At 38.2% G+C, this 25,380-nt stretch overlaps 1 protein-coding gene across 4 annotated transcripts; it reads left to right on the forward strand.

The window, feature by feature from the left end:
• The first annotated feature begins 2,584 nt into the window (after nt 1-2,584).
• CNR1 (cannabinoid receptor 1) lies at nt 2,585-25,380 on the forward strand. 4 transcript variants are annotated; one of them, XM_010362194.2, is made up of 2 exons: nt 2,585-2,650; nt 19,867-25,380. In XM_010362194.2, the coding sequence occupies exon 2, from the start codon at nt 19,930-19,932 to the stop codon at nt 21,346-21,348; it is 1,419 nt and encodes a 472-aa protein (XP_010360496.1). In that variant the 5' UTR covers nt 2,585-2,650; nt 19,867-19,929; the 3' UTR covers nt 21,349-25,380. The 4 variants fall into 4 exon arrangements, with proteins under 4 accessions (XP_010360496.1, XP_010360497.1, XP_010360499.1 ...); XM_010362195.2 differs by lacking the exon at nt 2,585-2,650 and adding an exon at nt 16,038-16,175; XM_010362197.2 differs by lacking the exon at nt 2,585-2,650 and having other exon boundaries at nt 19,752-20,032; nt 20,200-25,380.

Genomic DNA, 25,380 nt, shown 5'->3' on the forward strand with positions numbered 1-25,380 from the left:
TTATTGAATATGTGTGCACCTGGCTCTGTATGCACTGATGTCTGTTTGTAGAAAATGTGTAATTGTGCATGTTTGAAAAACGGGCGCTTGAGTTGTGCTGAATGTCTATAAACCGTATTATCTACTAAGTCTTCCCAGGGAAATACATCGATCTCTGCTGCAAACCTAGAAACTGACTAATGTAAAACAGTAAATGTCATATAAAGAGATGTATGTCAAATAATAAACTTTTGATAAAGAAAAAGCTACAGGAACCACTGCTCTGAGGAAAAACAAATGTCCATGTAACTAATACCTAAAATTGAGTGTTGATGGAGCCATTTCACTCAGAACTAGCCGTTAGATGACTAAAGTTAATGTTACATTTTTAAAAGACATTCCTTGTTAAGGCTTGCAAATCATAAACGGATCACCTCTCAAATACAAATATGTTTGCTGTAATAGACGTGAGAAACTGTCATTTGGTCATTTGAAAGTTTAAAAGCAACATGCATGTTTCTAATTTTAATAGATTGTCTCTCAGAGATTTAAAATTGAACAGATGAGAAAAACAAAAAAAAAATGTTTAGTAACGTGTTAATCATTTTGCCTCCCATCTTTTTTAATTTTCCTCCAAATAAGTGCTGTTCTTGCCTTTGTTGTTGATTTCTTGATATATTAAGCCTCCTCGGGCATGTAATCCAATAAGAGATTAGAACAGATTTACTGGTTTAAAAGGTGTTGAAATATATCTCTATGGGGCCCATAACTTCTCCTCATTTTTATTACCAAGTTAATATCTTTTGAACAAAGGGGAAAATGCAATTTCTTAGAGGAAACTCAGTGGACACTGAGTATTAGTGGGGTCACCATTGACATCAATCTATTTTGCAGAATATTGAGAAGCTCAGAGCAACCAACCTTTAAGGTTCCGGTAGGACTTTATCTGATTTCAAGTGTTGCTTTTCTAATCCTACCCTACTGACAGTTTGCAAGGGAAGATACACTGATTGATTTTTCTCTGTCCCTTTTTTCCCTGGTACTCCTCCCCCTCCCCCGCTCTCTAACTCAGTTAAGAGCAATTTTATAAAAATAAAAGGCCATGTAGAGTTTCTTAAGTGAGACAAATTATTTTCTGATTACATCCATACGTGAGCAGAAGACATGCAACTCCAGAATTTTAAACATTGCATACTACAGGCACTTATTTGTAGGCTCAGTGACAGTTACCATAGTGGGGCAATAGGTTTGATATTGGACATGGTTTTATAAAACTAATCCATATTAGCTTATCAGGAGAACTTACTGTAAACCGACTCTTTTTGTTTCAAAGATGTCTCCCACTCCAGGCGAGGAGCGCTCTTGGCTGAGGTATGTATCAAGTGTCTGATGGGGAGAGGTCTCATTGTGTTTCTAAGTGTCCATGGGGATAAAATGATGCCACAAGGTGGAAATGCTCAATTCTGGCCTTTCAAGAATAAAGTGACTGTGCTTGCATACTCGTTGTTAGGAAAGCAAATTAGATATTCATGCCCCTGAATTTTAATAGCATTAATATATGTATATGTAAAAAGAATGTTATGACTAGAACCTTAAATAAGCCATAAGTGATTATTATTTAGTGTGTAAAGTTTTAAATTCTGATGAAAAGCAGATCTCACATTGAAGTAGTGCTTGGCTTTGTTTGTTATCCACTGTTTTCTGTCTTTTTCTGTTACCCATTTCCCAGTGGACCATGTTCCTCTCTGTCTTGCCTGTGAGATTGCTCTTCTCTAATAAGCCTAGCTGCAGGATCAGTGTGTTCTTTTGGCATTTCAAAATGGTAAAATAGTGAAATTGTTAAATGTTACCAAGATGAAACTGCTGGGAATGAAATTCTTCAAAAGAACCACTATATTTGTGGCATATTTCAGCCTCTTCCGAAAGAAAACTCTTTGATTCGGTTTACCTGTTTTCCAAAGAAGGAAGCAGCCCCATTGATTGTGTTGATAAGTGTTTAGTATGCAGTGTCAGCTTATTAATTACTAAGGTAAAGCCTGAGAAACTGTTTCAAAACAGTCGTGTAACACTGTTCTTTGCTTTGACTCAAAATTAACATTAACCACCGGGAAATTTAGACAGGCTCCTTGGTTGTCTTGCATATTAGTGTTTGGAATTAGAATTCAAATACTTTGCTGTGTAAGAATAAACTATTATGAGATGGAATTTATAATAGCAGTTTATAGTTCACCACGCTTACCAAATGTTTCTTACCAGAAAACAGTTGGCCTAATAAGGGATTATTTCCCATAACTAGCTATCCAGGAATGCTGCAAAAACAAGAGTAACAAATTGAATTTGAAAATACCTAATGACACATAATTCACAAAATGAAAGATTTGGTTATAGCTTCTTGAATTTATAAGAATTGTGAGTGACAGTTATTCTTTGTTTTATTCCAGGAAATATTTTGGAGAAATCTGAATTGATCTATATTATAAAGTTAATCCAGTCTAATCTAAGAATATGCAGTGAATTAAATGCTAATTAAAGCAATTAAAGCATGATAACAGGCAGTAACCTAAAGGACAGGCTGCATCTTACTTACCAAATTCCATATTAGCTCAGTTCATAAAGAACATAGATAAGACCTTTCATTCCCTGCTGCAAAGGGTGTCATGCCTCCACCAGTGTAAGTCTGTTTCTTCTATTTTTGTATTTATCATTTTCTAATTGAACTGACAAATAGTTTGAGCGAAACCAGGCTTTGGGTTTAAATGAGTTATAATTCTGCTATTGGCTCTAAAACAACCTGGACCCAACATTGTTTGAAAGACTGTGCTAGAGCCAGGTTTACATACTGCATATCTATATTTTGAGAGGCAGCCTTCTTTGCTGATTTTCTCTTATATACTGAAGACTGGTAGAGAACTCAAAGAATAAGAAGAAATCAAAATCAGTTTATATACTTTGTGTTGCCAATATTTTAACTTCATGTTTTCTTCCCTGACTCTCCAGTTCTTTCCTAATCCTATTCTCAGAGAAATGGTAACTTGATATTATAGCTGCCTGAATGCTATTTTTGGGGACTTGGGGGATTCAGCTCTTTGCCATTGAATTGCTCTTTAATGCTTTGATAAGCATTTAATTCACTGTATTTTCTTAGATTAGATTGGATTGACTCTATAAATTCAGATTTTTCCAAAATGTTTCCTGGATTAAAAGAAGCAATAACTTCACCCAGAATATATGTATACTATCAAAGTATATATTGCATAATTTTGGACAACGGGACATATAAACACACTTTTATTTACATGTATAAACATTTTTATAGATGTAAATCATGACTGAAATAAAAATTTAAATATGTTGCCTTTACACATTTGAACATATAATTCTGATTTTAAATAAATACTACAAATTTGGGGAAATGTCCGCATTCACGCAGCTGTGCAGAGGGACACTGAAGAGTTAAAGCAGACAGATATCCACCTTGAATGGAAACAAGGCTGTTCTTGTTTTCCAGGATAGGTGGAAATCCGTGCCAGTGCCATGTGTTCTAAGAATCTTGCAAATATACCAGGATGAGCATCACCACATTTGACTATAATTTTATCATGACTACTGATGGGTTTAAGACATTTTTTTTTTTAGCCAATCCTTTTAGTTATTATTTTTTTGGAAATTAGGGCTATACAAGTTGGAGGAAAATACAGAAGGTTATTACTACATCTCAGAATGCATATTAAGAGAGTTATATTTTTTATATAACATTACAATGTTACCACAAGTGAGTTAAAACTATAGGAAATTTGTTAGGGGGGCAGGTTTGTAAGGTGAGTGATTTTTAGCGGACCCTGTCACCTCTCTTGCTACTTTTGAAATTGTTTGGTGTTAGAGCAACTTCCATCTCAAACTTCCTCACATGGATAAGAGGTATGTTTAATACATATTGGTAATAAGAGGTCAAAGTCATGACATAAAGTAGTGTAATTACTTTTAGTAATTATCAAAATATTTTAGTAATTATCAAAATATTTTTTAAAAGCTTTCCTGGGTTATATTTCTTGATTAAACAAGGTGCCTCATAATGAAAAAAAGTACATTTTTTATAATAGTTTAGAGGACAGTTAGTTGCATGTATAAATATATTCTTGATCTGGTTTCCATTGATATTTTCCATATATTTGAAGTATTTTCCATATAGACTAATTAATAATGGATAACCTCTAATTTAAAAGTTTCACTTGGACAGGTTAAGCTAATAACTTAATCATCATAAAATTCTTGAGGTTCGTAGTTTGCATGGGTTTTTGAGGGAAGAATTGTTACTCCCAAAACCTGAGCAAATGGGCATGGCAGAGTCATCGCAGTTGTTCTGGGAATACTATGAATTCTATTTTAGCCCCAGCTGGAGAAATGTTCACACCTGCACTTTAGGAAAGCTTTCAAAGTTTTGCTTTCTGTGCTTTGTTTTCTTTTGTTTTTGAATATGTAGAGACTGGTTAGATGGAAACCATTGTTTTTGAGCAAACTCTTTTTTAACCCATTGTGCTATTGCATAATATTCTATATTTTTGAATGTTTCCAGAAATACATTTTGCATTTTTTTGAATGCAAGAATTTAATTTGCCTTTTCTCTCAACACAAATGGCAAATAATTTTTCCCTAAAATACAATATTTTGCTACTTAATGTCTTATTTTTCCACTCTTATTTGAATTAATTATTTATGAAATTACGTTTTTCAAAATTTATGTTTAAATGAGAGGGTCCCCCTCTTTCCTTCACCATTTCTTTATTCATTCTTTTAAATCATAACTTTAGAGAAGAAAATTGGAATCAATATGAGTCCCGAAAATTGAGTGAAGTTTTAAGGAGTGTTACATTCAAGTTGGTGATACATTCTAACATGCTTTTGAAAAAACAAATTCTAGTCCAGGCGAGGTAGCTCACATCTGTAATCCCAGCCCTTTGGGAGGCCGAGGCGGGTGGATCACTTGAGGTCAGGAGTTCGAGACCAGCCTGGCCAACGTGGTGAAACCCTGTCTCTACTAAAAACACAAAAATTAGCCGGGCATGGTGGCATGTCCCTGTAATCCCAGCTACTCGGGAAGTTGAAGTGGGAGAATTGCTTGAACCCAGGGGACAGAGGTTGCAGTGAGCCAAGATCACGTCACAGCACTCCAGCCTGGGTGACAGAGTGAGACTTTGCCTCAAAAAACAAACAAACAAAAAAAAAAACAAAAAAAAAAAAGAAAAAAAAAAACATTTTTAAAGTTTGTTTTAAATAAATTTCTACTTATACGGACACTTGTACTAATAATTCATAACATTGATTTCTTTGGGTCAAGAAGCTAAAAGTGATGTTTTTATTTATTTATTTTTAATTTATTTATTTTGAAATAGTCTCACTCTGTCGACCCAGGCTGGAATGCAGTGGCATAATCTCGGCTCACTGCAGCCTCCACTTCCTGGGTTCCAGCGATTCTCATGCCACCATGCCTGGCTAATTTTTGTATTTTTCGTAGAGACAGGGTTTCACCATGTTGGCCAGGCTGGTCTTGAACTCCTGACCTCAAGTGATCCGCCTGCCTCAGCCTCCCAAAGTGCTGGGATTACAGGCATGAGCTACCATGGCCGGCCTAAAAAATGATGTTTTTAATATAGCAAGTTAACCAATATAATTGTTGATCTTTAAAAAAAAAAAACATCATTTAGGTACTAGACCATTGTCACTTGTGTTTGCTTTTAACTCACCTATATTTAAAAATAAATCAAATTTGTTTATTCTTTATACGAGGGACTCAATGCCACTATGACCTGAGTATTTTGGTTTATCCCATGGTGTTTAGCTAAATGGATCCAATTTTTAGCTCACTGAAATGCATTGCTACCAGAATTTGCTAAATGTTTTCTTTAGCTTTTGTACAAGTTGTGGTGAGCAGGCAGTATGCATGTGAAAAACGAAAGCCAGACAATTTAACATATAACTAAAATAAGTGCAAGATTAGCCAAAGAATTTTGTGTCTCTGCATATGTGGGAATTTGACTTTGGAAGATACACAGCTACTTTTGGAAATGACATCTAATGTCTTATAAACAAAAAGGGAGAAATCTTTGAATTCTTATAGTCCTCAGCTAAAGTAACTAATTGTGAGTAATCTGGTCCATTTTTATTGACAAAATAATTAGAGAGAGAACAGTTTGCCCAGAGTCATATATTTAAGTGCCTTGGGATATATTTCTAAATATTTGTAACTTTTAGGTATTTTTGAAATATGTCCACTATAAGAAGTGTAAATTGCATAATTACCAGAGTAATTCTGTAAAATAATTTGCAGTAGATCTGTATTACTTGAGCCTACAGCAAAATTTTCATTTTAGTTTGTTCTTTCCTGGGTTCATCTCTTAAGGTGTAGTATTTAATGGTTTGGGGAAAAAGAAGAGCAGAAACAAGTATTTCCAGCTTAAAAGAAATAAGCTGACATGTTAATTACTTTTAGGTTTTTCTTGTTATGCTCAGTAATCATGGGTTCTTTCACAGTGGTGGTGAAGGAAATGGCTTAGCAATCCCATAAAGCTTTGCATAGCCTTTGTAAGTAGAATTAGGAGAAAATGGTGTGGAGTTCTTAATATATATCTGTATATTATATCAGTGCACATTACATTTTGAAGCCACTTTCCTTTGCTGGACAAAATACATAAAAATGTTTCCTGAAAAAGTCCAGAGAAGCCCTGAATTGTAGACTAAAAAAAAACTGGAGAGGTTCTCCACTCTTAATTCTTGTTTTCTGGCTAAATGACATTATTCTATTCCAAATAGGAATACCTTGGTTATACAGATCTTCTGTGGGAGGTTATTTTATCTTGAGCTGGCTCCCGTAGCAATCTGTTTCAATGATCTAAAAACCTATACTTATAGAATATTCCTTCTTCTTATTTAACCTTAGTTCTTCTTAAAGGTTAAATCTACTTCCCCTTCTCATTTAGTCCTTTTCATATGTCTCCATAATCTTTCACAGTGGATCTTAAACATCAGAATGTGCTAGAATCTCCTAAAGGCCTTGCTAAGAATGGAGATGTACCCCAGCCCCAGAGTTTTTGTTTCCGTAGATCTGATCTGGATCCTGAGAATCTGTGTTTCTTATAAGTTCCCAGATGCTGCTGATGCTTCTGGTTGGGAGACCACCCTTTGAGAGCCACGGACCTGTAGACTAACCCCGCGTGCACTTATAAACCGTTGTGTAACTTCTCAGACTGGTCTTTCAGATGTGCATTATACTTTCCAGCCCATTAGTACCTGTCTTATTTACTAATTCACTACGTTCACATCCCTGTTTCTGAACACTTTTCAGTTCCTGAAATCTCTTAATTCTTAATTGTATCACACAAACCCTAAGAAGGGCTCCATCCTGAATGAACACAATAGAACAGCCTCATGGTTTCAATGGCATAAAAATTCTGCACTTGCATCCAATTTGCATACATACTTCTTAATCACAACTACATTTCCAAAGCACATTTTGCATTGCTACTGAAACCTCGTTCTTCCAGTTCTGTTTGTATGTAATTATTTACATCTTGAAAGCATATTTTTCTGTTTATGTCTTACATTGTTAGCACACACAGAAAATTTCCTAAACGTTTCAACTAAAGTAGGTGATACATAAGTACCTAGTTTTTAAAATAATGTCTGAAGGAAACCCTGGATTTACACAATAATAAAAACTTACTTAAAATTGTTTTAGTGAGAGAATGATAGGAAGGAAATTGAATTATTTAGAAAGTCACGATGTCCTCAATTTGTATGAATATTTGAACCAAGATTCATTTCTCTTGTTAAGTATTCCAGTTTAGTCCCTACAATAATAGGAGATTAATTTTCCATTCTTTTCGTCACAGAGTTAGGACCGGTGGTGATGATTTCATATTTGGAAATTGGAAAGCTGAATATTTTATAAAATAGAATGAGTTGGTTATTAATATTGATTGTGGGTTCCTGAGACCACCCCTCTTACTTTTAACATCTCTTGGTATAAATGTATTTGTTTTAGGTAGAACTGCTTTCATTTTCTCATTCTTAATTACTTTCTTGAGGCAGAATTCCAAATGTTCAAAATTAATTTTTATCAATATATTAAATTTTCTCAATGCCTTTTTGCCTCAGAAAAGTAATTAGAAATTTAGTTTTCGTAGGCAGTAGTAATAACCCATTTTAACTCTCCATAACATATTTTCCTATTTGTATTTTAATTAATTCAGTTGTAAAATACATAAAATGTTGTAGCAGGAGGAGAAGTTGCTCAACCAAAGCAAGAACTATGTCCACCGAATAGAATAACAAATTGATTTCTGAGGGCTTATAAAAGCCACTCCATCTAGTGGTTGAATTTTCATATGACTTCTCTTGAGAAGTTGTTTTAGAAACACACTTGCAAGTGGAGCAACTCATTTGGGAACATAAATGAATAATAACGTGCATTTGAAGGAAGAAAAAAGTCCATTATAACAGTAATTTCATATACTGTCTTTAAAGGTCTATCAACAGCATATAATTAAGATTCATTCAAGGTTGTGCATGTCACAAAAGACCTCTTGATATGTCATTGTTATGCGGCTGAACTTTGCAGTTCATAATATATACTCAGGCCGAACAAGAAGTGGAATAAAAAGTAAATACCTGATCTTAGCCCATAACTTCCACTTGCCATCAATATTATTTCTATGTGATACTGAAATAAGAGATCCTGGGGTAAATAATTGATGGATTTAATGTAATTTTCCCATTTGGACACTTTTCAGATGGATGTTTGTATGAGACCAAGATTCAGGTTTAATGCCCTCATGATCAGGTGGCTTTATGCCAGAAAAAACTGTCCATGGTTAAAAGCTGTTCTGTTACATTGGATCTTCCATGTTGCTGATGCATACCAACATTTACGTAGTAAACAGGTATTGAATACCTACTCTGTGCCAGGCACTGTGCCAGGCAGAGGACCTATAGTTCCCAGCTCTCAAGGTGTTCATGGTCTGAAGGGTTTAGACACAATGAAGACAACTACAGGATGGCTCAGCAATGCCCATCACCTCTCCTGGGAGAAAACCTCAAAGCATATAGAGAAAGAGAATTTACACAGCCCAATACTATCTGATGATTAAATATATTCCCTTTATATGTTTTTATAACCTATTCTACTCTTTCAGCTAGGGAAAGGAAGACAGAAGGGTGGGCTGTATTCGAGGTGGAGGGTGGAGGGGAGAACCATTTCCCTTGCTTTCTTGTCCTGACCTATGTCGCTTACATGGGTGTGAAGCATGGACATATTTTGGGGGTCATCTGTCACAGAAAAATGTTATATCTTAGAATATAATGTCCACAATCCTAGGCACAGACTGTATGCCCAATAAAAATGTGTTAAATCTAACATTTGAAGGCCTATAACTTTATCAGCCACATTGCTGTAGTAACGCAGTTTTACATCCACTGGGCACCAGGAGATGGTAACGGTCACTCATTTGTTGGAACAAGAAATGATGCAGGGTTTATGTAATTTGTCTACCTGATTCCAGTCAGAAACTTAGGAATGGGCCACAGAAGTCTTCTTCTCCCTGGTCTAAGAAGACCTCATGGCTCATGGTGGGAAGTTGAGTGATTCTGAGTGTTTGAATTTCTCCATATAGGGAATGGATGTGTGAAGGTTTCGTTTACTAATAAGCATGTCTCATACAGACGTAAAGAAGGTGCCCTCTTCATGTCCCGCTGGTGTTGTGGAAAGTCTCATTACTAGCTATATTCCTGACAATTGACTAATGAAGCCAAAAATTACCTTCCCTTACTTTCAAAATAGTGGCAAAAATGACTTAGGTTTTATTTGCCAGTTACCGCCATGAGCACCAGTGACTGCAAACAAGGTGCTAATGCAGAGTTAGGATTTATAGCTTATAGTTAATTGGCATACTTTGTTCCTGAAGACCGTGGAGCAAAGATGACTTGCAAGTGCTTTGGGCAGCCCTTTTGCTGTCAACAGATCATTCCTTCAGATTTTAGTTGTTCACTGTGTAACATTATCATGTGCACATTAGATAATATGTACCTTCTCCCAAACCAACTCTTCTTCCCTGTAAATGAATGAAAGGGTATCTTATTAAATAGTTCTTGGAACTCAGAGTTCCAGCTCTGCCCCGTCTAGTTAGAGACTTTGGGTAAAGCATTTTTCTCTCCGAATGTGTGGAATAGAGATTGTAATAGCACCCACTTCATGTAAATATTAAGGAAAAATAATGTATTTTTTCCATGACTGGCATATAATAAAAGTTTAAATGTTTCTTAAATGAAAATATTTGGAAATTAGGATTTTCTTTATTGTGCATTTACCCAAATTCTCTCAGATTTGAATCTGGAGAAATAAGACTTGGCTTTTAATTGGACTTAATTTGTATGCTTTTGGACTCAAAGAGAAAATATGCCTTCATTGATAGATGAAGAGAGAAGAAACTGTGAAAGGTGTGCTGCACAATTGGATATCATGTAGCATACTTTTCACTCTTGCTATGTACTCCTTGATAATGAACTGCAAAAGTAAGAGCCTATTTACTAGCTTCTACACATTTTGTGGACCAGAATAATATATCACCTTCTTTTAATGACCAAATCTCATATGCAAGATAAAGACAGTTTTATAGAGTATTTTGAATATGGCCATGGCTTTTACTTAATTGAAAACTTTGCATGTTCTCTGTTAGAGGAAGGCTGCTTTAATCATTGCTTTCCGGACGGGCACAGTGGCTCATGTCTGTAATCCCAGCACTTGTGGGAGGCCGAGGTGGGCAGATCACTTGAGGTCAGGAGTTCAAGGCCAGCCTGGCCAACATTGTGAAACACTGTTTCTACTAAAAATTTAAAAATTAACTAGGTGTGGTGGCGTGCACCTGTAATCCCAGCTTCTTGGGAGGCTGAGGCAGGAGAATCACTTGAATTCAGGAAGTGGAGGTTGCAGTGAGCCAAGATCACACCACTGCACTCCAGCCTGGGTGACACAGCGAGACTCCATCTCAAAAAACAAAAAAATAATCATTACTTTCTTTACCCAGTATGTAGAAAAGATCTCTCTCTCAAGAAAAATGCCAGAGCACTCTTAATCGGAGGAAACAGCTAAACAGAAGAGCAAAATTAAATAGTAAATGGAATTTGTTATACAAATCAACAAATGATTTTATTTGTATCATTAATTCAAGAGGCTTTTTCTGTTTTAGCATCACCACATAGTGTCTAACCCAAGGAAATTGCAAGACATCATTTTCTTGAGCCCTGAAATTGTTTTAACTAGCCTCTAAATGTGAAATCTTTGGCATATTTCACATCAAATTTGAACAGAAGTACAGTCTAGTACAGTCTTATAAGTCTCTTAATGTCTTAAGTTCATATCAATTGATACATTTTTATGAAAAATGTAACACTTATATAGTGTTAGTAAAGAATAGACTAGAGAAAATGGTGCATTAAATAACTTCTATTTTATGTTACAAAGTATATGAAGAACTGAAGGTATGAGAGCAAATTGAGCATTACCAGTATAATGGAATTTTCTTTCATATGTAGGAAAAGGAGCTGACGTTAATATAAGAAAGAAAGATTATGTATTTTTGCCTGAATTATCAGGATAATTAAGTCAATCAATCATTTCACTTTGCTGTAGAAGATGAGGGAAAAGTGACCAAGCTTCTTTAATAATTCCAAAACTCAAATGATTAGGTAAGAGTTAGAAAAGACTCATTGCACATTCAACTGGAGTGGAAACATCATTCATCAAGTTATGATGTTGGCCTATGGCATCTGCCATGTATATTGACAACATGACTTAGACATAATGCAGTTATAAGAGTCAACTAAAATTTCCCGTACTAACTTCAGAGAAATACATTAGCACAGTATTTTCTTGATCAAATTAGTAGAAAACAGACTTGTTCCCAGAAATGAATGGAAAATAACCAACAAATATATCCACTGGAACCTGCATTCTCTTGAACTCTTCACAAGGCTCTTTTATGAGGCCAGCCAAGCGAACAACAGAACCAACAAAGTAGAAAAACAACAGGTTAAGCAAGGGCCTGGAACTTCTGCATTTGACATCCTGGACTCCTGTCAGTGTAGACACTGTGCCAGGCATTGTCTCTTTAAAGCACTTAGAAACTTAGAATATCAGAGAAGTATGGTAGGTTAAAGCAGTCTGTGATATATCAGGGAGCACCAGTCCTTCCAATACTTCTGCAATGTTTTCAGCCTAGAACACATGGAACATTTAAAACCCTTTGTGGTTACACAAATAAAAATAAAGACTCTGGATAAACATTTAAAAAAAAAAAAAAAACTTTGTGCAGCAGCCGTACCCACAAAATTCCTTTGATGATGCCATAGCTTGCTAGCTGATAGATATGGTTTTCTTGGAAGGAGGTAGTGGAGAGGCAGGTTTGCATATAGAGAAATAGACAAAAAGAATAGATGATATTATTAGTCTAAAAATGGAAGTGATTTTTTAAAATAATAGATTTAACACATTAAAATATTTTTATCTTTACTATGAAGTCATGATTTATATAGCTTACACTGTTAGAATATGTTGGCTATATTTTTTTAAGGCAGAATTCTAGGAAAAGTCCCTTATATGTCATTCAATCATTCTTTTACCGTAACTGTAATAAAAACCAACTGTTTCTTTAATAGGTGCATCTACACATCTTGCTAGAAATTTCCAATTATGATTTTCCCAGTAGCAAACAAAAACAAAATTAATGGCAGCTACATCCCCCAAAGCCTAAGCCATATTAGTAATGAACTCTCAAAGAAAGCTGTTGATGCAAAACATAATAAGGTGGAAATTACTATAATAATCCAAATGTAGAAATAAAGGAAAGAATTATCAAAATGCAGAGAGCAGTGTTCCTGCCATGATCCCATTAACTGTTAAAATAGCCTGTGCACAGTAGTATTTTGACATTACTGAGATCTTTGAACTACATGAATTCCGTGTATTTTTAACTGTATTCTTTAATTAAATTGGCTTATATTGGACAGAAATTACTCTATTATCATATAACCACACCATGCCCTAGCTTAGATTTTAACAAGCTAGTTTGTTTTAATGAGAGTGCTTGGTTGCATTAAAATGGGAAATTGTGATCACACTTGCGGTGATCTTAATCTAAAGTAAGTCACAGAAACATGTTTTTTGCATTACTGGAATAAGGTATACGATCCTTTGTCTTCACTGAAGAAGCTTTATAGCTCTTCCAAATAGTGACTAAATTTTAACTCGTTAGGGCCATGCAAGTAGGCAGACTTACCTAGATGAGCTTTGATAGGAAATAGGGATTTAGTAGCAGGTAGTCTTAATTACTATTGGCAAAATGCCTTAATTTACATTTCTAAGAGTCCAGAAGACTTAAATATAAGATGCAAAATGGCTTTAATCTAGTTATGGTTAATTCTGAAATCATCACATAAAATCTAAAAACAGACTGTGGAGTCTGAGGAACTTTGATTCATCTACAAATCCATCATAGTCTAGGCAATTTACTTAACATCTGATGGCCTCCATTTCCTCATCGGTGAAATGGAGATTATAAATAAGCACCTAATAGGGTTGCTTTGACAATTTAATGATAGAATATATGTAAAGTTTCTCAAATGGCTGTATATCATAGACATTCAATAAAGGTTCCTTATCCCTCACCCATGTCTGTGTATCTACTATTTGCTTCATGTTTTAAGTGCTGAGGCAAAAAAAGGTTGAATAATTAAGGCAATGAACAGTCTTGAGATCTAATTAGTACATATTATATTATTATAATATATTCTTACAGTATAATTAGTATATAGCAAAGAACCATAATACTAAGTAATGATAATAATAATACCCATTGAAGACTTACTTTTGTGTCAGGCACTGTTTTACATGCATTTATTTTCATTTAATTTCAGATCAGTTCTGCGATTTAGGCATTATTGTCATCATCCTCATCTCCATTTTACAGATGAAATACTGAGGCTTAGAAAGACTGATTGCCCAAGTACTGTCTAACACCAATCTTGGTCTGCTAACTCCTAATTCCATTGACCAGGTGCTTTGACTGGTTGGACTCGGTGAAGAAAACAAGGAAGATGGTAATATCCCTGCCTTAGCTTAGAGAGACGGTGTATCAAAAAAAGTTACAAGCAAGGGCCCTAGACCTGCACTGTCCAGTATGGTAGCTACTAATCACATGGTGCTATTAAGGGCTTGAAATGTGGCCCTCATCTGGGTGCAGTCCTTGCTCTACTACTTACTAGCTTTGCCGATAGCAAGTTACTTACCCTCTGTGCCTTTTATCTGAAAATGGGGATAATAGCACCTACTTCATAGGGTCATTGTGAAATAAGGGAATTGACATATGTAATAGGCTCAGTATCATCCGTCCATAAGAAGCTCTCTCTATATGCTTAAAAGAGGAAAATCAGCAAGACTCAGCAGTCTATGTGATTGTAGAGGTCAAGAGAGAGGAGGTGTCATAGTAAGTCCAAGTTAGGAACTCAGGTGACTAGAAAGACTACAAACGTGAAAAATGATGTGGTTGGAGTCAATTTATTGCAGCATCATTTCTAATAGCAAAAGATGATAAACAACCTAAACCTCCATTAGTAGGAGGCTGGTCACATTCATCTAACAGATCCTTAAGGCAGCCGGATGAAGAGAGAGGTTTTATATACTAATATGGAACTGTTCACAATGTGTACTTCTAAGTGGAAAAGAAAGGTATGTATAATAATGTTAGTTACTATTTGCTAAAAAGAAAACAGAGAGAGAGTAAATACATGTATTTGTTTGAATATGCATGGAGTATCTCTGGAAGAGGTAACAAGAAACTTATTCCTTGCCTCTGAGGAAAAAAACTAGGTGGCTGGCATATAGGGATGAGAAAGATTGACTTTTCTCTGTATGTCTTTCTTTGCCTTTTGAATCTTGAATCTTGTATATCTAATACATAAAGACAATCAAAATTTCTGATAAACTAGTTTCCAGTTGGAAAGTGTAAAGGGGGAGTTAGTTAATTGAGGGAAGATGGCGTAAGGAATGGGAAGATAACTAGAATGGCTCCCAGGAGCTACTTGGAGACAGAGGCTCAAACTCTGGTTTTCAGGCTAAATGTCTATTGCATTAATTACTTTTTCTGTCCTCTGATTTTGAGAAAAAGGCTAATGCAAATCACTGTTAAGGTACCATCTAATAAAAATTCAACTGCCATTTTATTAAGTTCAGGTGAACATTTCTGTGGGAACTCAACTCTCTGCTATCATGCTATCAGGCTGGTAAATCACTTAAGAAAAAAAGATGCCATTCTGTGTTTGGAAATCTCATTCTAGTTATGGAAATAAATATATGAACTCTTGATTACATGACATGATAAGGCCTGTAATAGAGGGATGAGCTGGGGAACTAGTTATGCCCAGTGGGAGGGGCTGGTCAGGAAGGTCTCAGACATGGAAGTAGCGTTGGCACAGACCTAGAAAGATAAGTTTAGTAGGCAGAGAGCTTGGAAGTGAGTATCCAGATGGAATAAGGGGCAAGGTGAAGGAGGAAGGTGTGCAGGTATGATGGTATATTCAAAGAGCAGCAAGTCAGGGCCAGTAAGCTGGGTGTTTAAGTATGGGTGGGAGTTGAAAGGCAAAAGCTAGGTTTGTGCATGTGCCAGGACCGTGTAAGGAGCAGCTCTCTCATATATTGTGACTGTCTTCTGTTGTCCCTTTGATTATGGATGAAAACTTCCATATGTAAATGGCGTTGTTTAGCAAACATAAGTTTGCAAAGAGCAAGAGTTGACTCCTGAGAAATAGCTGAACGGTGGGACATATAGAGCCTGTTCTAGAAGAAGTGAGGATATGAGAAAGGATATGACAGACAGACAGATGAATGGGGAACCTTAGGATACTCAAGAGTTAACATTGGAGCCAGGCTGAGGTTAGGAACTCAGGAGATATTTTAGATAAAGGAGCCAGGAAGCACTGGGCAACTGGCTTGGCTGTTGGCCTTTGGTCTTTTATTTCTGCATCCTTTATTTCTGTAGCTGCCAGCCTTTGCCCCTGAGACACTGCCCTGACTTGATTGGCGTTAGCAGACTGTACCAGCACACTGGGTGCCTCTGTGTGACTTATACCCTGGAGCTCCTGCCTCTGGTCCGGTAGGTGATGGCTCCCATCTGCTTTGTTCTATGACAAAGAATCCCATCTGCAGGAGAGGTGTGCAGAACCGGTTCAGAAGCCCAGACTAAAAAAACCCTCAATTTTCTTAGTGATGATAGAAGTTACCCATGGGAGATTCGGGGCCCTCAGTTTGGCAGTGCCTCCTACTGCCGTCACAGGCTACAGTGGTCTTGTAAAAGGGTTACACAACCATGGAGGAGCTAAGGGAGCCTTTTGGCTTACCTGTCATATTAGTGCTGAGGGCTCTTTCTCTGTTCATCATTTGGTATGGCATTGCCAATAGTCTTGTTTGCCTCTCTGTAGCCAAAGTTGCTTATTGCATACAGCTCATTCCATGAGAGTTTAGATAATTATATAGGCAGCTTCATTTAAAATACTAATAACCTTCCCTAAGTGGAGCATATTTCTACCACAATTGGATTGGGCAGCTCTCCAGGCTAGATACCTTGATTCAAGTTACGTGATCATTTTTTTTTATCAGCATTGGGAGAATCCTTCCCGTTCCTTGGGTAGAAAAGAGCTTCTTGTTTTTGTTCTGTTTTGAAATACATATATCCAACCAACCAGCTTATTTGGAACCTTCTTCTGTGTGTCAGACATTCTACTAAATGCTGAGTAGATACTAAGATAAAGTCCCCAGTAAGATCTTCAATGAACTTACTGTCTAGTGGGTGGGAGGAAGTAGTGGAACAGATGCAAACATAAAGAAGTATTAGAAAATCTGGTCAGTACCATGATAGAACTCTGTTTGGGTATTCTGGGAGCCCAGAGAGGGTGTTCATCACCATGGGAAGCAGGGAGCAATGGCAAGAAGTGACATCAAAGTGATGGGAAGGAGTTGACCAGGCAGGAGTGTAAGGGGCAATGGGAGCAACAGCACTGAGGTGAAGAGCAGTCAATTTGTTGTGTTTATGGAACTAAAATTCATCTGGTGTAGCCCAAGTGGCAAGGCCAGGGCTGGCAAGAAGAAGATTGGAGAGGTGGGCAGGGGCTAGATCACAGGAAACTTTTTACTAGACTTCATCCTGTAGGTGGGAGATAGAAAGCCATCCTGTTTAGGGAGACAGGATGTGGAGAGGATTAAGGACAAGAGCCTGAGGGTCAGAATTGGAAAGGAGCTCAGCTGGACAGAAACATAGATGGCAGACGAGCTTGCATGCATGTCTGGAGGGCCTGGGCCTGAAAGGGAAACTGCGTGAAAGTTTATATTTGGTTTGTAGGGCAAAGAGATTGAAAGAGGGGAGTCACATAATCAGCATACATTTATGAAGATCACCCCCACAGCTGTGTGGCAATTGATCAAAAAGGAACAGGACCAGAGAAGGGCAGGAAAACTGGTCAGGAAGCAGGGGCCCTAACTCTGGTGAGCAGTGATGATATCCTGGAAGTGGAGGTGGCAGAATGTGGGAAGGTGGGCCGCATTTAGCACTTTATGCCTGTTCCCAATTACTGTTCTTAAGAATCATGGCACTAGGGTATTAAATAAAATTATTTTCATTGACTCTGTGTTCTGTGCCTACCTACACTGATGCTATCTATTCTTAGCATAAATATCTTTTCCTTGGGGAAGCCCCTTCAGCCCTCTAGACTGGGTGTCCTCAGAGCATCCTGTATGTTCCCAGTTGTAGCTCTCCCCATGCTTTCTTTTAATTTCTGGGTCAGCTGCCTGCCTCCTCTGCTAGACCATATCCTTCATGCAGGCAAGGACTCTTTCTTTTACAGAGTGTTGCTCCGTTGCCAGACTGGAGTGCCGTGGCGTGATCTCGCCTCACTGCAACCTCCGCCTCCAGGTTCAAGCGATTCTCCCGCCTCAGCCCCCTGAGTAGCTGGCATTACAGGCATGCCACCACGCCCAGCTAATTTTTTACTTTTATTTTTTGTATTTTTAGTAGATTCGGGGTTTCACCATGTTGGCCAGGATGGTCTCAATCTCTTGACCTCGTGATCTCCCCACCTCAGCCTCCCAAAGTGCTGGGATTACAGGCGTGAGCCACTGCGCCTGGGCAAGGGTAGGGACTCTTTCTTGATGCTGTCAACACTAGTGTCTAGTACAGTAGCTAGACATAATACAAGTGCATAGTGGATGCTCCATAATTTGTTAATACATGAATAAATGAATTATTAATTCAGATATATAGGGTCTCTGAATTAATAACTCATTTATTGTTAGTTCAACTTGTTAAAAATTTGTTCTAAAATATTGTCTCTCCCCCCACCTCATACAGTGTGATATGTTTTAGGAACAACAAATGCCAATTAACAAATAATATATTGTTTTAATGATTATTTTAATTGTTATAGATACCACTCTGTACTTCTAATTATTTTAAAATAACTAAAGAAATGAATAGCCCATATTTTAAACAAAGATTTATAAATAGTAAGATCAGTTCTCTGGCTATTTATTTTGAAATAAAACCAAATTGCTTAGCTTAGAATTGAGGAGCCTTAAAGTTTGGGCCTTTCCTCTTAGCTGTTCACATGGAAATCCTTGGACACTCTCCGGCCTGTCTCCTGTCACCAGGCACACTTGTGTCACCAACCTGCTCATGAGGGAGGCTGTCAGGAGGCCTCCATTGTCCTTCTCCCCGCTGTTAAAAATCTCAGTCTTGGCCGGGCACAATGGCTCACGCCTGTAATCCCAGCACTTTGGGAGGCCGAGGCAGGTGGATCACCTGGGGTCAAGAGTTTGAGAACAGCCTGACCAATATGGTGAAACCCTGTCTCTACTAAAAATACAAAAATTAGCCAGGCACGGTGGTGTGCACCTGTAGTCCCAGCTACTCGAGAGGCTGAGGCAGGAGAATCGCTTGAACTGGGGAGGCGGAGGCTGGAGTCAGCCCAAATCATACCACTGCACTCCAGCCTGGTGACAGAGCAAGACTCTGTATCAAAAAAAAAAAAAAAAAAAAAAAAAAAAACACAACTCAGTCTTCCTATACGCCTCATTGCAAGTTTGGTCTTTGTGACATTTTTCTTGTTTGATGTAGACATCCTAGAAGTTCATGTCAGCCATGGCTCAGTCCAGACCTCCCCTTCTCTGGGTGAAGAAACTTGTCTTGAGGAGCAGCTCTCCCCATACGGCCTCAAGCTTCCTCAGTTCTCACTAGCTCCCTGCTCCCCGCCCTACATGTAACACACAGACCACACAACTCACCACTTGATTCTACACTGTCTTATTCTTTGGTTGCCTTTTACATTTAGTCTCATTAGTCTGACAAGGTGAGGTCTCCAAGAGTAGTGGTCATGTGACACATCAGTGCTCTCCCCAGCCCCACCAGCACTGGGATACCATGTGTATGTGATAGGAGAAGCCAGGTGCTAAACACTTCCTAATGTGACTATGAAATGGACCTTGCCCCCAAGAAACATTTCATTTAGGCCCTAGAGGGCCTTCCTGGATTCACACACTGACTTCAATACAGAGGGTTTAAAAAATGAAAAGATCATATGTTTCTGGTGTGTGTCATGCCATCCCCGAACTTTGGGGAGCTTTTCTCTGAGTGACTGACTCATTTTGCTGACTGAATCTGATGAGGACTTGACCTCCTACTGTTCAAAGACAGGAATGAGTTGCCATGACAGTACATTTGCCACATTTATAGTGTCTCTTTGTTTTTATTCTCCCTGTTTCTCACCATTCAGCTTATTTGTTTTCCCTCCTCTTAGGATTGCCCCCTGGGGGTCACTTTCTCAGTCATTTTGAGCTCAGCCTAATCAAAGACTGAGGTTATGAAGTCGATCCTAGATGGCCTTGCAGATACCACCTTCCGCACCATCACCACTGACCTCCTGTACGTGGGCTCAAATGACATTCAGTACGAAGACATCAAAGGTGACATGGCATCCAAATTAGGGTACTTCCCACAGAAATTCCCTTTAACTTCCTTTAGGGGAAGTCCCTTCCAAGAGAAGATGACTGCGGGAGACAACCCCCAGCTAGTCCCAGCAGACCAGGTGAACATTACAGAATTTTACAACAAGTCTCTCTCATCCTTCAAGGAGAATGAGGAGAACATCCAGTGTGGAGAGAACTTCATGGACATAGAGTGCTTCATGGTCCTGAACCCCAGCCAGCAGCTGGCCATTGCAGTCCTGTCCCTCACGCTGGGCACCTTCACGGTCCTGGAGAACCTCCTGGTGCTGTGTGTCATCCTCCACTCCCGCAGCCTCCGCTGCAGGCCTTCCTACCACTTCATCGGCAGCCTGGCGGTGGCAGACCTCCTGGGGAGCGTCATTTTTGTCTACAGCTTCATTGACTTCCATGTGTTCCACCGCAAAGATAGCCGCAATGTGTTTCTGTTCAAACTGGGTGGGGTCACAGCCTCCTTCACTGCCTCTGTGGGCAGCCTATTCCTCACGGCCATCGACAGGTACATATCCATTCACAGGCCCCTGGCCTATAAGAGGATCGTCACCAGGCCCAAGGCTGTGGTCGCGTTTTGCCTGATGTGGACCATAGCCATTGTGATCGCCGTGCTGCCTCTCCTGGGCTGGAACTGTGAGAAACTGCAATCTGTTTGCTCAGACATTTTCCCACACATTGATGAAACCTACCTGATGTTCTGGATCGGGGTCACCAGCGTGCTGCTTCTGTTCATCGTGTATGCGTACATGTACATTCTCTGGAAGGCTCACAGCCACGCCGTCCGCATGATTCAGCGTGGCACCCAGAAGAGCATCATCATCCACACATCTGAGGATGGGAAGGTACAGGTGACCCGGCCAGACCAAGCCCGCATGGACATTAGGTTAGCCAAGACCCTGGTCCTGATCCTGGTGGTGTTGATCATCTGCTGGGGCCCTCTGCTTGCAATCATGGTGTATGATGTCTTTGGGAAGATGAACAAGCTCATTAAGACAGTGTTTGCATTCTGCAGTATGCTCTGCCTGCTGAACTCCACCGTGAACCCCATCATCTATGCTCTGAGGAGTAAGGACCTGCGACACGCTTTCCGGAGCATGTTTCCCTCTTGTGAAGGCACTGCGCAGCCTCTGGATAACAGCATGGGGGACTCGGACTGCCTGCACAAACACGCAAACAACGCAGCCAGTGTTCACAGGGCCGCAGAAAGCTGCATCAAGAGCACGGTCAAGATTGCCAAGGTAACCATGTCTGTGTCCACAGACACGTCTGCCGAGGCTCTGTGAGCCTGATGCCTCCCTGGCAGCACAGGAAAATAATTTTTTTTTTTTTTTTAAGCTCAAAATCTAGAAGAGTCTATTGTCTTCTCGGTTATATTTTTTTAAGTTTACCACGCTCAGTGAAAAGGTGATTGTCACCATGATCACTTATCAGTTTGCTAATGTTTCCATAGTTTAGGTACTCAAACTCCATTCTCCAGGGGTTTACAGTGAAGAAAGCCTGTTGCTTAAGTGACAGAACGATCCTTCAAAGTCTCAATGAAATAGGAGGGAAACCTTTGGCTACACAATTGGAAGTCTAAGTACCCATTGAAAAATGCCATCAAATGAGTAATGCCTTTGTAACCACAACTTTCATTATAATGTGAAATGTAACTGTCCGTAGTATCAGAGATGTCCATTTTTACAACAGTTATAGCACTAGAGATATTTTGTAAAATGTATTATGTCCTGTGAGATGTGTTACCAGTGTTTATTATGTGCTATTAACATTTGTTTAGTTCAGCAAAACTGAAAGGTAGACTTTGATGAGAACAATGGACAAGCAGTGGATATATGTCAACGAGAGCACTTGTTTTCTATATTATTGCCCATGATATAACTTTAGAAATAAACCTTAATATTTCTTCAAATATCTCTATTTAATTTTGACACTGAAATGACCATAAAGATTTATTTTTCTGTTACCTCAACAAGAAGAATTTGAAGACTTCAAAATATTGAGCAGAATTCATTCATACTTAAAAATTTATTAGCCCTGCATTTTCATAGGAAGACACATTATCTTCTGGACTATAGCTGTTCTAATGGATTATAATCAGAACGGAAGAGAGAAAACATATTGACTTTTTTGAGCGACATCTCTGACTTTCTTTAGTCTTTAGCTATTACTGGATCTCTTAAGACAGCATGTGTTAATCTTAATGTATATTGTTATCACTGTGCAGTTGCTGTTTACTTGAATAGTATTGTGTTCCTATATTCCAGGTTTAAGTAGATTTCATGCCTGGGTGGCCAAACAACAGTCTTCATTTTTTTTTTTTTAATTGAAAAGAAGTATTGTCTGGATCAGTAAAATTATACTGTGTGTGAGTGTGAATATAAATGTGTGTATGTGTGTTTCTCTCCTGTAACTGTTACAGTAATGTCATAAAGTGAGAAAACTGTGACCAAGTATAAACTGTTACCACTTGCTGCACTCTTGCACATGGATTCAGTTTCTAAAATTGAGTTCTTCCTATAATCTTACTGATAAAAATACTGACTCTAACCATTCAAAAATTTCACCCCATCCCTCCTTAAGAGATTGGATCAAGTATTACTAAATTGACCTTTAGGAATTACATAAGACCAGTGTTTAGCAAGAAATAATGACAGACATGCAAGTAAGGGCTATATTTATAGTGTTATTGCCGGGAAAGGAGAGTACTTTGGTTTCTGAGCACCAAATATTGAGCAAGATGTCAGTCACTAAAAGGAAGACAATTCTAAAAAACAACAAAAAAAAAAAAGGTAACATTTTTCAATTGTGTGTGTAGGTAGTATGCACTATATACATCATGTTAAAGTAGGACTATCACACCCAGCCCATGTGGCTAGAAAGGCTGAATCCGACAGTGGATGAGACACAAAACGGCAGTGAAGAGCCAACACAATTGGGATTGAGGTCTAGATATACTGCTTCTGTGCTTTGCCCACATGCCCTTGGTGACAGCCGAGCACCCAGCTCTGTCTTGGTAGGTTTGGGCTAAGGAACAGACCTCTCCTTTGCTCGTGGTCAGCATGATACACTAAAGCATGCAGATAAACACAGCTCCTTTCTTACACCCTGGTCTCATACTCCTTAATGGCGCCATGGGTGCTCATTGTTGGGCCTTTTTCCAGTAAGGAATGATATTGCTGAAGAATCTACTTAACCCTGACAAATTGTATTTACAATCTCTTCTTATACAGATAAAACATGACTCTTACAAGGCCCCAAGGTCTGCATAGTCTGAAGTGAAGTAGAGAGCTGGCATCTATCTGGTGATTTCTGGCTCTCGAGATACCCAAGCAGCATGATGGGGCAATTCCCCTTCTTGCAGTTCATGCTTTAAGGCAGGATGTGGCTTGTGAGATACTTTGCATTGTCTATCTGCACACCTTGAATCTGCCTGCTGGTTCCCTTACTTTACCTCTCTGTCATATGCAGATGAAGGCTCAGGGTGCTAGAGGGATTAGTAAGATCTCTTTCTAAAGAGAGGAGAGATTATTTACAAGAAAGACTCACCAGGGTCTAGTTTCCATTTAAGAATTGCCAGTCTTTTGTCCGGCATCATCCTGAATATTAATCCGCATGTTTCAGAGCTCACCAGGCAGTACCAATGCTCTTTTCACAGCTATGAAGAGCTAGTAGAGACGAAATTCTTGTTATGGTAGAAAAATTTCAGGATTCATTTTTGAAACTGCGTTTGTGCGTATGCGATGTAGATTTTATAGTGTGTTGTGCTTTCAAGATCTAAATCATATATAATAAATTAAGGGACAATGGGGCTGACAGCACTAAACTTGGTGCTTATTGATATTCTAAGAAATATCTGTGAAGTATCATCACATATGTTACACAACCTTCATTTAAAAGGGTTTAAAACTAGTTAGATTCACTTTGACACTTTTCATATCATTTCTTAACCCAAGTGATGAAAATGTTGTCCCCAATGAATATACTCATTAGAATGACCATTTGTTAATATCACTCATTAATTAGCCCCATAATTAACTCCATTAATTTAATCATGATTTAAATTTCAGTAAGTTTTATAAGGTCTGACATCAGAGGTATCTTACTTTCCTCTGAGGATGATGTACTTACCCTGACCATGCATTGTACCATCACACATGTCTTCGGAAAGGGCCAAATTCCCAACCTGCTCATTTTTTTTTTCTCAGAGTCATAATGAATCAGTCCTAGAATGTTTCATTTTGGACAAGTAGGGCTGCCTCCAAGAGGAACCTCTGATTTATTTTGTATGAAATATATGTGAAAAAATATGGATCTGGGAGATGCTGTAGACATCTGTCCTACACTTGAGATGATTTCCAAGCCTCTCTGGCACTTCGAGTTAAGTCTCTCTGGTATTAAATGCCAAGGACCTTTTGCTGCCTAAACCCACTCTGCAGGAAATAGGCCCAATCACCAGATGAGAATTAGGCCCTGAATGAGTAGCGCTCTAGTTACTGTCCTGTTGATTAATATCTGCCATTTCATGTCCATAAAAGAGATCACTCGTATCATGCACACAATTAGATTTCTCACACTCTTAACTGTATATTTGTATGATATTTTGAAATCTCCTAGATGCTGGGCAATGGCTATTAACAATTAATTGTCTTGCACTGGCCTTTTGATGAAATGTTAACAATGCCTATTGTAATATAGAAAAAAAACATTCTATCTACTGATTTGGGCTGATTGTATGTCAATGGGTTTCTAAAAAGTCAGATGTTTGAGCAGTGGCCTACAAATCAGTAATTTTCAGATGGGAGAGTTTCTTTTCATTGCCGTGGCATCTTAAAAGCTGTCTTCATGTAAATTGACTGTACTAGGCCTACTGGGGATCAGAGTTCCCAAGAAAGGAAACCTTTTCTTGTATCTGGATTCAAATTTATTTCCAATGTTTCAAGTGGAAAACATGACTCTTTATTGTCTGTAAATCTAACATTATTACTTTTCCTCTTAGAAGAATATTGTATTGTTAGATGTTTGTTGAGCTGGTAACATTGTTGCAACTGCTGCAAAATCTTCGTTAGTAATCTGTATAATACTTTGTGTACAAGTACTGGTAAGATTGTTATTAAATGTAGCTTCAGTCGTTAAATTACTATAGCAAAGTAGTACTTCTTCTGTAATATTTACAATGTATTAAGCCCACAGTATATTTTATTTCAGTGATGTAATTAAACTGTTACTTATTCAAAGAGAAAACATCTCATCATGTCTATTGTCCAAAGTTACCTGGAATCAAATAAAAATTCTAGATGACCATGAAGAACATAAAA

The sequence above is a fragment of the Rhinopithecus roxellana genome, chromosome 4 (assembly GCF_007565055.1).
Source record: "Rhinopithecus roxellana isolate Shanxi Qingling chromosome 4, ASM756505v1, whole genome shotgun sequence".
NCBI classification, from domain to species: Eukaryota; Metazoa; Chordata; class Mammalia; order Primates; family Cercopithecidae; genus Rhinopithecus; species Rhinopithecus roxellana.